Raw genomic sequence first — 12,756 nt, 5'->3', positions numbered from 1 at the left:
CGACAATGACCAGTACACTGAATACTGCTCACACTGCACAGTCCACCATCAACATAGTACACACTACACACTAAACACCGTACACACTGAACACACACACACACACACACTACTAGGGCTGTCTCTGAAGGTTTGAACGTTCGGTCTCCAGACCTTCAGAGGTTCTTACAAACCTTCGAAGGTTCGTCACGTTACAATCACATTGCTTTTGAATACTGTAGCATGCCAGCACACCAATAAAGGGTTAATGCAACACAACTGAAAACTGGTAAATCACAGAGGAACGAGCAATCTCCGGGATCATTTAACCAATAAGGCAAGTTTTGATTATTATACATTTTTTATTATGCTTAATGGGTCAATTGCAATAAACTGAAAGCAGCGCAGCAAAGATCATCCCATTTAGTACGCAGCTTCACACAAACTCTGCAAGTTTGATGCAATTTACTTATTATTAACATTATTATTATTACGTACCGAAAAATATATAATGTTGACACAAACTCTGAACTGTAGAAGGCAGTCTTTCTATTATAGTTAACCCAAATGTTAAGGTTACTGTGTTCCGGTGTCTTTAGTATTTCCTACTTTCAGTATAGTTTTTAATGTAACTGAACACCAGGGTATATTCATCAAGGGGTTTACACTATTTGCGATTTCTGACACAAGCATACAGTTTATTATGAGTAAGGCGCTTTACTGGAAGGTTAACATGTTTCATGCGAGTAAAATCAATACCTACATAAACTGTGTGCTTGTAAAAATAAATGACTGGTCGAGATAACTTGTTTGAAACTACACAGTGACCACGCTGACGCACAGTGTGGTGAATTCGTTTTATTGTAAATTTATGGGAAGTGGATCGAGTCAAGCCATACGCTACAGTCTGTCTATGAGCTTCTATTAGCCGGTCAGTCAGGGTGTCAGTCGGTCAGTCAGTGCGTCAGTCAGGGCATCGGTGCGTCCGGGTCTCAGTAGATGAGGGCTTTGGAGTCTCCTCTGGGTTTCTTGATCTTGTCGAAGTTCTTGCTGATGATGTCATAGAGCACCGCCTGCGGGGAGAGACACCATTACATCACAGCGCATGACGGAATACAGCATCATCATCACACTAACGAGATGGGATGTAGGAAAAACAATAATATGTAATGGTGAGAAACAGCGCCCCCTCGCTGATCAGGCTCCGAGGGGAACTGCAGATGACCGCGGACTCACGTAGGTGTTCCTGATCTCCAGCACCATGATGCGGATCTCGCAGTACTGGTTCTGGTCCAGCTCGTGCACCAGCTGCCTGTAGTCCCCCTGCAACAACACAGCAACACAACCCTACAGTCACACACTCTGCAACAGCATGACAACAACACAACTGCAGTCACATGTAAAGGAAAACACTGCAACACAAAACACTCACATACACTGCAAGACACAGTCACACACACTGCAACTGCAACAGCACAGCAACACCCTCATACACGGTGCAACACAACTACTGTCACATGTACTGGAAAACACTGTACTGAAAACACACAGCTAAACAACAGTCGCACACTGCAAACAAACAGACACACAGACAGACACATACACACACACACACACACACACACGCACAGACACACACAAAGATAGACACACAGACACACACCACATGCGTCTGTTTGGAGGCCTTGGCGACGGCGTCTCCTCTCTCACTGAAATACCTGAAACACACAAACACACACATTACTGTTCCTGCTTTTAATGTTAGCGTTATTGTTATTACTGACTATAATATGTGTTATTAAATATTAGGAGTAGTGTGTTGTGTAGTATTGTGTGCTTTGTTTGTTGTGAATGTTGTGCAGTGTTGTGTGTGCCGTGCAGGGTTTTGTGAGTTGTGTAGTGCTCTGTGTACTTACTTGTTTATCTGTGTCTGGAACGCCTCGATCTTTGTGCGAGTGCCAGTCATCAGCTCAAACACCTTCTCCTGAAACACAAACACACTGTTAATACACACACACTGCACTGCACCGCACCACACACACACTGCACTGCACACACAGCACTGCACTGCACTCACACACTGCACTGCACTGCACTCACACCCACAGCACTGCACAGCACTGCACTGCACTGCACTGCACTGCACACACACACACACACTGCACTGCACTCACACACACACACACACACACACACACTGCACCGCACTCACACACACACTGCACTGCACTCACACACACACTGCACTGCACTCACACACACACACACACTGCACTGCACTCACACACACACTGCACTGCACCGCACTCACACACACACTGCACTGCACACACACACACACTGCACTGCACTCACACACACACTGCACTGCACTGAACTCACACACACACACACTGCACTGCACTCACACACACACACTGCACTGCACTGCACTGCACACACACTGCACTGCACACACACACACTGCACTGCACTCACACACACACTGCACCGCACTCACACACACACTGCACTCACACACACTGCACTGCACTCACACACACACACACTGCACTGCACTGCACACACACACACACTGCACTGCACTCACACACACACTGCACTGCACCGCACTCACACACACACTGCACTGCACTCACACACACACTGCACTGCACTCACACACAGCACCGCACCACACACACACTGCACTCACACACTGCACTGCACTGCACACACACAGCACCGCACCGCACCACACACACACTGCACTCACACACACTGCACTGCACTCACACACACACACACTGCACTGCACACACACACACTGCACTGCACTCACACACACACTGCACCGCACTCACACACACACTGCACTCACACACACTGCACTGCACTCACACACACACACACTGCACTGCACTGCACACACACACACACTGCACTGCACTCACACACACACTGCACTGCACCGCACTCACACACACACTGCACTGCACTCACACACACACTGCACTGCACACACACAGCACCGCACCACACACACACTGCACTCACACACACTGCACTGCACTCACACACACACACACTGCACTGCACTGCACACACACACACACTGCACTGCACTCACACACACACTGCACTGCACCGCACTCACACACACACTGCACTGCACTCACACACACACACACTGCACTCACACACACACTGCACTGCACTCACACACAGCACCGCACCACACACACACTGCACTCACACACTGCACTGCACTGCACACACACAGCACCGCACTGCACTCACACACACACACACTGCACTCACACACACACTGCACTGCACTCACACACAGCACCGCACCACACACACACTGCACTGCACTGCACTGCACTGCACTGCACACACACACACTGCACTGCACTCACACTGCACTGCACCGCACTCACACACACACTGCACTCACACACACACTGCACTGCACTCACACACACTGCACTGCACTGCACACACACACACACTGCACTGCACTCACACAGCACCGCACCACACACACACTGCACTGCACTCACACACTGCACTGCACTGCACTGCACACACACACACACACACTGCACTGCACTCACACACACACACTGCACTGCACTCACACACACACTGCACTGCACTGCACTCACACACACACTGCACTGCACTCACACACACACACTGCACTGCACTCACACACACACTGCACTGCACTGCACTCACACACACTGCACTGCACTCACACACACACTGCACTCACACACACACACACTGCACTCACACACACACTGCACTGCACTCACACACACACTGCACTCACACACACACTGCACTGCACTCACACACACACTGCACTCACACACACACTGCACTGCACTGCACTGCACTCACACACACACTGCACTGCACTCACACACACACTGCACTGCACTCACACACACACTGCACTGCACTGCACACACACACACACAGCACTGCACTCACGCACAGCACTGCACACACACACACACAGCACTGCACAGCACTGCACACACACACACACAGCACTGCACAGCACTGCACACACACACACACAGCACTGCACAGCACTGCACACACACACACTGACCTGCACAGCGACACCAAAGTTGTTGCCATCCTCAATCTTGGGGATCTGGAGCTGCACCCACATAGATACCTGAGAGAGAGAGAGGGGTGCGAGTGTGGGAGATGGAGAGTAAGGAAAGGTCGTGGGAGATGGTGTGTCAGTCAGTGTTCAGCACAGTGATCAGTGTGTTAAGAGACTGACCGTGTTGAGCTTCTCCTTCAGCGTCTGAATCTCTGGCTTCACTCTTTTCAGCAGGGACTCCACTTTGGCATTGCAGCTCACCGGGCCGCAGGGCGGGCCTGCACTCACCACCACACAACAACAACAACACGGTTACACCACCGCAACTCTGTTACACAGCTCAACACACAGGCCTTCATCCACAGCCACCACAGGGTTACTGCTCCTCACCCTCGTCTTCCTCGTCCTTATCCTTCTTCTTCTCGTCCTTTCCCTCCTTCGCTTCCTTCTGAAGGAAGAACAGAGAAACAGCAATGAGACACAGAGAGGGAGAGGGTGACTGGTATGTTGATACAGGTGTGGACGACTGAAAAGATGGAGCCCAACCTCCTCCTTCTTCTTCCTCTTCAGCTCCTCCTTGGCCGGGTCGGGGATGGGGATGTCCAGCTCAGCCTTCAGAGACGACAGGTCCTTCACATTCAGTGCCTCCTCCTGGACGGGAGGACACACAGCAACACAGGCCAGCGTTACAGGACCGTGGTCCGGCGGGTAGCGATAATAGCCTAACTGAACTTAATTGAAATGGTCGTTAATCGAATATAGGAAATACATGTTTAAGGCTTAATTACTTTCAAGACAATCGGTAGTTGAGCCTTTTCTCCCAAAAAACGTTAAACACGCAGTTATAACGTGGTAAGAACATATTAAACCATTAATAGGCAGGCAACGCACATCACAGTGAAGAGAAACATTCACAAAAGGCTGTCGCTGATTGGCTGACGCCTGGCGAGTCCCCTTAGAAGAGCTCCGATTGGCCGAAATTGTTGACCAAGTGATATCGTAAACATATCGTTAATGGCAAATGTAAACAGAAACACTGAGACCCTGTGGGAGCTGCAGCGTTCATTGCTACACTACAGTGTACTATAATGACAATATAGATCATGCAGTGCAGGGCCACAGTATAGTAAACTGCACAGTAAAACTGCATACAGCGCAATGCACTGATAATACAGGACTCTACTGTGCAAGTACACTGCTGTACATCTCCACCCATCCCTCTCTCTCCATCCCTCTGTCCCTGCCTCCATCCCTCCGTCTCCATCCCTCTGTCCCTGCCTCCATCCCTATCCCTCTTACTCCAACCCTCTATGCATCCCTGTCCCTCTCTCCATCGCTATCCCTGTCCCTCTCTCCATCCCTATCCATCCCTCTTTCTCCATCCCTATCCCTCCGTCCCTCTGTGCTTCGTCATCCCTGTCCCTCTCTCCATCCCTATCCCTTCATCCCTCTGTGCTTCTTCATCCCTGTCCCTTTCTCCATCACTGTCCCTCTCCATCCCTCTGTCCCTGTCTACATCCCTATCCCTCCATTCCTTTCTCCAACCCTCACCATCCCTATTCCTCCATCCCTGTCCCGCTCTCCATCCCTATCCATCCCTCTTTCTCCATCCCTATCCCTCCGTCCCTCTGTGCTTCGTCATCCCTGTCCCTCTCCATCCCTCTATCCCTTTTTCTCCATCCCTATCCCTCCGTCCCTTTCTCCAACCCTCTCCATCCCTATTCCTCCATCCCTCCGTCCCTCTCCATCCCTATCCCTTCATCCCTCTGTGCTTCTTCATCCCTGTCCCTTTCTCCATCACTGTCCCTCTCCATCCCTCTGTCCGTCTCCATCCCTATCCCTCCGTCCCTCTGTGCTTCGTCATCCCTGTCCCTCTCCATCCCTCTATCCCTTTTTCTCCATCCCTTTCTCCAACCCTCTCCATCCCTATTCCTCCATCCCTCTGTCCCGTTCTCCATCCCTATCCATCCGTCCCTGTGCTTCGTCATCCCTATCCCTCCGTCCCTCTGTGCTTCGTCATCCCTGTCCCTCTCCATCCCTTTTTCTCCATCCCTATCCCTCCGTCCCTTTCTCCAACCCTCTCCATCCCTATTCCTCCATCCCTCTGTCCCGTTCTCCATCCCTGTCCCTCTCTCCATCCCTATCCATCCGTCCCTGTGCTTCGTCATCCCTATCCCTCCATCCCTCTGTGCTTCGTCATCCCTGTCCCTCTCCATCCCTTTTTCTCCATCCCTATCCCTCCGTCCCTTTCTCCAACCCTCTCCATCCCTATTCCTCCATCCCTCTCCATCCATCCTTATCCCTCTGTCCCCTCTCTCTCTCTGTACCTGTAGCAGTTCCTCCATCTCTGCGATCTTCTGAGGGAAGAAAGAGGCAACGAGGGTCTCCGCCTGGAAGAGCCGACAGACAATTAACGATCAATACACGACATCAGTACAACAGCACAACTCGACACACATCGATTCAGCAGCCGCGCTCAACACACTCAGTCACTCACCTCTTTGCTGAGCTGTTTGCAGAAGGCGTCCACCTGAAACACACAGAACGATCAGTGACAATCAGAGCTACACAGCCTGCGTCTGACACACACACACACCTCTCTCTCTCTCTCTCTCTCTCTCTCTCTCTCTCTCTCTCATTCCCCCAGTGTTGTGTTGTTGTGACAGGTGTTATTCACACTTCACTGAGAGAGCCAGAGAGGGAGAGAGTTAGGTTACAGCAGAGCTCCCAACACTGCATCTCTCTCTCTCTTTTTGACTCCCTCCCTCTGCCTCTCTTTGCGTCTCCCTGCCTCTCTCTCTCTTTTTGACTCCCTCCCTCTGCCTCTCTTTGCATCTCCCTGCCTCTCTCTCTTTTTGACTCCCTCCCTCTGCCTCTCTTTGCGTCTCCCTCCCTCTGCCTCTCTCTGTGTCTCCCTGCCTCTCTCTCTTTTTGACTCCCTCCCTCTGCCTCTCTCTGTGTCTCCCTGCCTCTCTCTCTTTTTGACTCCCTCCCTCTGCCTCTCTTTGCGTCTCCCTCCCTCTGCCTCTCTTTGCGTCTCCCTGCCTCTCTGTCTTTTTGACTCCCTCCCTCTGCCTCTCTTTGCGTCTCCCTGCCTCTCTCTCTCTTTTTGGCTCCCTCCCTCTGCCTCTCTTTGCGTCTCCCTGCCTCTCTCTCTTTTTGACCCCCTCCCTCTGCCTCTCTTTGCGTCTCCCTGCCTCTCTCTCTCTTTTTGACTCCCTCCCTCTGCCTCTCTTTGCATCTCCCTGCCTCTCTCTCTTTTTGACTCCCTCCCTCTGCCTCTCTCTGTGTCTCCCTGCCTCTCTCTCTCTTTTTGACTCCCTCCCTCTGCCTCTCTTTGCGTCTCCCTGCCTCTCTCTTTTTGACTCCCTCCCTCTGCCTCTCTTTGCGTCTCCCTGCCTCTCTCTTTTTGACTCCCTCCCTCTGCCTCTCTCTGTGTCTCCCTGCCTCTCTCTCTTTTTGACTCCCTCCCTCTGCCTCTCTCTGTCTCCCTGCCTCTCTCTCTCTTTTTGACTCCCTCCCTCTGCCTCTCTTTGCGTCTCCCTGCCTCTCTCTCTCTTTTTGACTCCCTCCCTCTGCCTCTCTTTGCGTCTCCCTGCCTCTCTCTCTCTTTTTGACTCCCTCCCTCTGCCTCTCTTTGCGTCTCCCTGCCTCTCTCTCTTTTTGACTCCCTCCCTCTGCCTCTCTTTGCGTCTCCCTGCCTCTCTCTCTCTTTTTGACTCCCTCCCTCTGCCTCTCTTTGCGTCTCCCTGCCTCTCTCTCTCTTTTTGGCTCCCTCCCTCTGCCTCTCTTTGCGTCTCCCTGCCTCTCTCTCTTTTTGACCCCCTCCCTCTGCCTCTCTTTGCGTCTCCCTGCCTCTCTCTCTCTTTTTGACTCCCTCCCTCTGCCTCTCTTTGCGTCTCCCTGCCTCTCTCTCTCTTTTTGACTCCCTCCCTCTGCCTCTCTTTGCGTCTCCCTGCCTCTCTCTCTCTTTTTGACCCCCTCCCTCTGCCTCTCTTTGCGTCTCCCTGCCTCTCTCTTTTTGACCCCCTCCCTCTGCCTCTCTTTGCGTCTCCCTGCCTCTCTCTTTTTGACTCCCTCCCTCTGCCTCTCTTTGCGTCTCCCTGCCTCTCTCTCTTTTTGACTCCCTCCCTCTGCCTCTCTCTGTGTCTCCCTGCCTCTCTCTCTTTTTGACTCCCTCTGCCTCTCTTTGCGTCTCCCTGCCTCTCTCTCTCTTTTTGACTCCCTCCCTCTGCCTCTCTTTGTGTCTCCCTGCCTCTCTCTCTCTTTTTGACTCCCTCCCTCTGCCTCTCTCTGTGTCTCCCTGCCTCTCTCTCTCTTTTTGACCCCCTCCCTCTGCCTCTCTTTGCGTCTCCCTGCCTCTCTCTTTTTGACTCCCTCCCTCTGCCTCTCTTTGCGTCTCCCTGCCTCTCTCTCTCTTTTTGACCCCCTCCCTCTGCCTCTCTTTGCGTCTCCCTGCCTCTCTCTTTTTGACTCCCTCCCTCTGCCTCTCTTTGCGTCTCCCTGCCTCTCTCTCTTTTTGACTCCCTCCCTCTGCCTCTCTCTGTGTCTCCCTGCCTCTCTCTCTTTTTGACTCCCTCCCTCTGCCTCTCTTTGCGTCTCCCTGCCTCTCTCTCTTTTTGGCTCCCTCCCTCTGCCTCTCTTTGCGTCTCCCTGCCTCTCTCTCTTTTTGACCCCCTCCCTCTGCCTCTCTTTGCGTCTCCCTGCCTCTCTCTCTCTTTTTGACTCCCTCCCTCTGCCTCTCTTTGCGTCTCCCTGCCTCTCTCTCTTTTTGACTCCCTCCCTCTGCCTCTCTCTGTGTCTCCCTGCCTCTCTCTCTTTTTGACTCCCTCCCTCTGCCTCTCTCTGTGTCTCCCTGCCTCTCTCTCTCTTTTTGACTCCCTCCCTCTGCCTCTCTCTGTGTCTCCCTGCCTCTCTCTCTCTTTTTGACTCCCTCCCTCTGCCTCTCTTTGTGTCTCCTTGCCTCTCTCTCTTTTTGACTCCCTCCCTCTGCCTCTCTCTGTGTCTCCCTGCCTCTCTCTCTCTTTTTGACTCCCTCCCTCTGCCTCTCTCTGTGTCTCCCTGCCTCTCTCTCTCTTTTTGACTCCCTCCCACTGCCTCTCTCTGCGTCTCCTTGCCTGTCTCTCACTCCTTCCCTTGTCCATCTTTTAAACACTGAACATGACGCACTGTTGCATCTCTACAACAGTATAACAATATAAAAAACAATAAACAAATCAATAGTAGTAGAACTAGTAGTTGCAGTAGAAGTAGTAGTAGACTAGTAGTAGTAGTGGTGGTAGTGCAAATGTGTGTTTCACCTGTTTCTTGGCCTCGGGTCTCATTTCCAGCGTAGTCATCGTCGCGCCTGTCGAAGGGACTTTGTCACAACTTATGCCGGCTCTGTCTCTGTCTGTGTCGCTGCTGTCACGACTGAGCCTGTCTGTCTGCGGGTCCCTTGCAGGGGTCGGCTGCGCTGCGGTGTGCGAGGCGGGGCGCAGGGATGCGGGGAGCGAGATGTCGGGGCCTGCTTTCTTCCTCTCGGTGCAAAAGCGAAATTGAAAGTAAAATTAAAAGCAGTCACAGTGTGAAACGGCCGGAGTTATGGGGAATCTCCCCGGTGCTGGCGGCTCCCCGCCCCCTAGCGCCGCACAGCCTGCCGGGAGCTGTAGTCTCCGAGGCAGGGCCGGCCGCGGTGGAGCGGGTCGAAAGAACTACAACTCCCAGCAAGCACCTCGCTAAGAGTGTTGTGATTGTAGTGTGTTACGGAACAATGGAGAACAGAGAAGTTTCTAACTAGTGCTACTGCTCATTTTGTTGTGACACACCCGTATTCATCCCCAACCCGTTTCCTGTACTGTACTGTACTGTACTGTTCTCAATAGCCCACTCAGTCCCTCCCCGGGGCTGATTAAAACTGCCCCCGACAGCGGCGAGCTCCAGCTGGAGACGGGGCGCCCTCTAGCGGTCCCCGATATACTGCCCTGATATAAACCCTGAACAGAGTCCACTGACTGAGTGTCACAGCCAGAAACTGCAGGAAGGACACGTTAACATTCAGCATATGTGGGCTGCTTATTATTTCTATATCCTGATGATCTCTGGTAGATGGAAATGTTGTCATAAAAACATGTGAAGCACGGGCTAAATAAATATTTTTTATTTTTTGGAGCTGTAGTAAGTGTGCAGGTATTTCTTTCTTTTTATTCTGCATATTATTTAACACCAATTTACATATTTAATAAGGTAGCAGTAAATATATTTACATAAATCACGTTTAAATAAATCTTGTGATTATTTTTATTGTTGTTGCAGTGGGTATCTGAGGTTATGGGAGTATGACGTTGTCATTTCAGTCTGTACAGTAAGTGGAAGTACAGAGAGACACACAGACAGCCACAGGCACACACAGGAACTCACAGAGACACAATCAGTCTCTCTCACACACACAAGGACACACAGAGACACAATCAGTCTCACACACACAGGCACGCACAGAGACACAAACTCAGGGGCGGACTGGGACCAAAAATTGTCCCTGGACTTTAACCCTCACTGAGGAGAGCAGGAAGGGGGTAGAGGCTGGCACACACAAGAATCAACCAGTCCACCAAACTAAAAAATTGACCAGCCCTTCTGGAATTGCCCGATGGCCAGTCTGCCTATGCACTTACTCACTCACACCTACTGTTCGCATTCTTGCACAAACACACACTCACAGAGATACACACTCACACACACACACGTAGAGACACACAGAATCATACACACAGACACACACAGAAAAGTATATAATCAATTTTAAACGTTCAACAATCAGGCCTCCTTGTGCTCTTTCTCTTTCTCTGCCCCTCTCCACATCCATGCTTCTTGTTTTGTTATAAATTGCTAGCTCCTCTTTTTTCCTGCCAGATAATGACATTCTGATTCTGGAGTTCAAAGGCCAAAGGTGCCATTGTTTTTGTCGACTCTGACCCCTGCCTATCACACTGGGGGGGCGGGGGGGTTAATTAATGACTCATTAGAGACCAATCCAGTCTGGCATGCTGTGTGTGAGAGAGAGAGAGAGAGTATGAGAAAGAGTGAGACCTGTGTGTGTATAGTGGCGGTGATTGTGTATTTGTTGCAATAGTGTGTGAGTGCTGATCTAAGCACTATTGTAATCTTGGGGGTGAAGTTTAACCGAATGTATCTCTCCTTCCCTCCCCCTCTCTTGCGTAATGCTATCTATGTGCATTATGTGTGTCCTCTCCTTCACAGGCCTGTTATTAAACACCCACTCAGATACACTTATGTTATTACAGCACAGTAATGTATATATATCATATATATATATAACTCAGTAAAAAAATAAATGTCCCTTTTCAGGACACTGTATTTTACAGATAATTTTGTAAAAATCCAAATAACTTTACAGATCTTTATTGTAAAGGGTTTAAACAATGTTTTCCATGCTTGTTCAATGAACCATAAACAATTAATGGACCTGTGGAACAGTCATTAAGACACCAACAGCTTACAGATGGTAGGCAATTAAGGTCACAGTTATAAAAACTTAGGACACTAAAGAGAACTTTCTACTGACTCTGAAAAACACCAAAAGAAAGATGGCCAGGGTCCCTACTCATCTGCGTGAACGTGCCTTAGGCATGCTGCAAGGAGGCATGAGGACTGCAGATGTGGCCAGGGCAATAAATTGCAATGTCCGTACTGTGAGACGCCTAAGAAAGAGGGACAGGAAGGACAGCTGATCGTCCTTGCAGTGGCAAACCACGTGTAACAACACCTGCACAGGATCAGTACATCGGAATATCACACCTGGTACAGGTACAGGATGGCAACAACAACTGCCAGAGTCACACCAGGAACGCACAATCCCTCCATCAGTGCTCAGACTGTGTGCAATAGGCTGAGAGGCTGGACTGAGGGCTTGTAGGCCTGTTGTAAGGCAGGTCTTTACCAGACATCACCTGCAACAACGTCGCCTCTGGGCACAAACCCGCCTTCGCTGGACGCGATTTACTGCAAGACAGGAATGTCAGTGTTCTGCCATGGCCAGCTAGGAGCCCGGATCTCAATCCCATTGAGCACGTCTGGGACCTGTTGGATCGGAGGGTGAGGGCTAGGGCCATTCCCCCCAGAAATGTCTGGGAACTTGCAAGTGCCTTGGTGGAAGAGTGGGGTAACATCTCACAGCAAGAACTGGCAGATCTGGGTCAGTCCATGAGGAGGAGATGCGCTGCAGGACTTAATGCAGCTGGTGGCCACACCAGATACTGACTGTTACTTTTGATTTTGACCCCCCTTTGTTCAGGGACACATTATTCCATTTCTGTCAGTCACATGTCTGTGAAACATGTTCAGTTTATGTCTTAGAAATATGTTAAGTTTGCTGAAAATAAAAGCAGTTGAAAGTGAGAGGACATTTCTTTTTTTGCTGAGCATATAAATATATATATATACGTATGTATGTGTATGCCTTTAGCAGACTTCTTACTGAACTGTTGTCACTAACTGGACTACACTGGACTGCTGCAGAGTCACTGACTTGACTGGACTGGACTCTACTGCTGCAGTCACTGATTGGACTGGACTGTAATACTGCAGTTAATGATTGGACTGGACCAATATCAGGGCTCAGACATCCTGCTATACCGGCGCTGTGCTGAACACTGTGGGCGCTGCTGGCA

The 12,756-nt window shown here is 50.6% G+C and overlaps 1 protein-coding gene across 1 annotated transcript; it reads right to left on the bottom strand.

The window, feature by feature from the left end:
• Nucleotides 1–822: 822 nt before the first annotated feature.
• On the bottom strand, nt 823–9,704 carry psme1 (proteasome activator subunit 1). Its single transcript, XM_066722847.1, has 11 exons — nt 9,388–9,704; nt 6,585–6,617; nt 6,415–6,477; nt 4,634–4,738; nt 4,478–4,535; nt 4,268–4,365; nt 4,088–4,156; nt 1,896–1,963; nt 1,643–1,697; nt 1,216–1,302; nt 823–1,052 (listed from the first exon to the last, which is right to left on the bottom strand). Exons 1-11 carry the CDS (start codon nt 9,424–9,426, stop codon nt 972–974), a joined length of 756 nt encoding a protein of 251 aa, XP_066578944.1. The 5' UTR covers nt 9,427–9,704; the 3' UTR covers nt 823–971.
• Nucleotides 9,705–12,756: the final 3,052 nt, after the last annotated feature.

The sequence above is a fragment of the Amia ocellicauda genome, chromosome 14 (assembly GCF_036373705.1).
Source record: "Amia ocellicauda isolate fAmiCal2 chromosome 14, fAmiCal2.hap1, whole genome shotgun sequence".
Classification (NCBI taxonomy): Eukaryota; Metazoa; Chordata; class Actinopteri; order Amiiformes; family Amiidae; genus Amia; species Amia ocellicauda.
The sequence above is the reverse complement of the archived record's forward strand: the minus strand, read 5'-3'. Positions and strand labels throughout refer to the sequence as shown.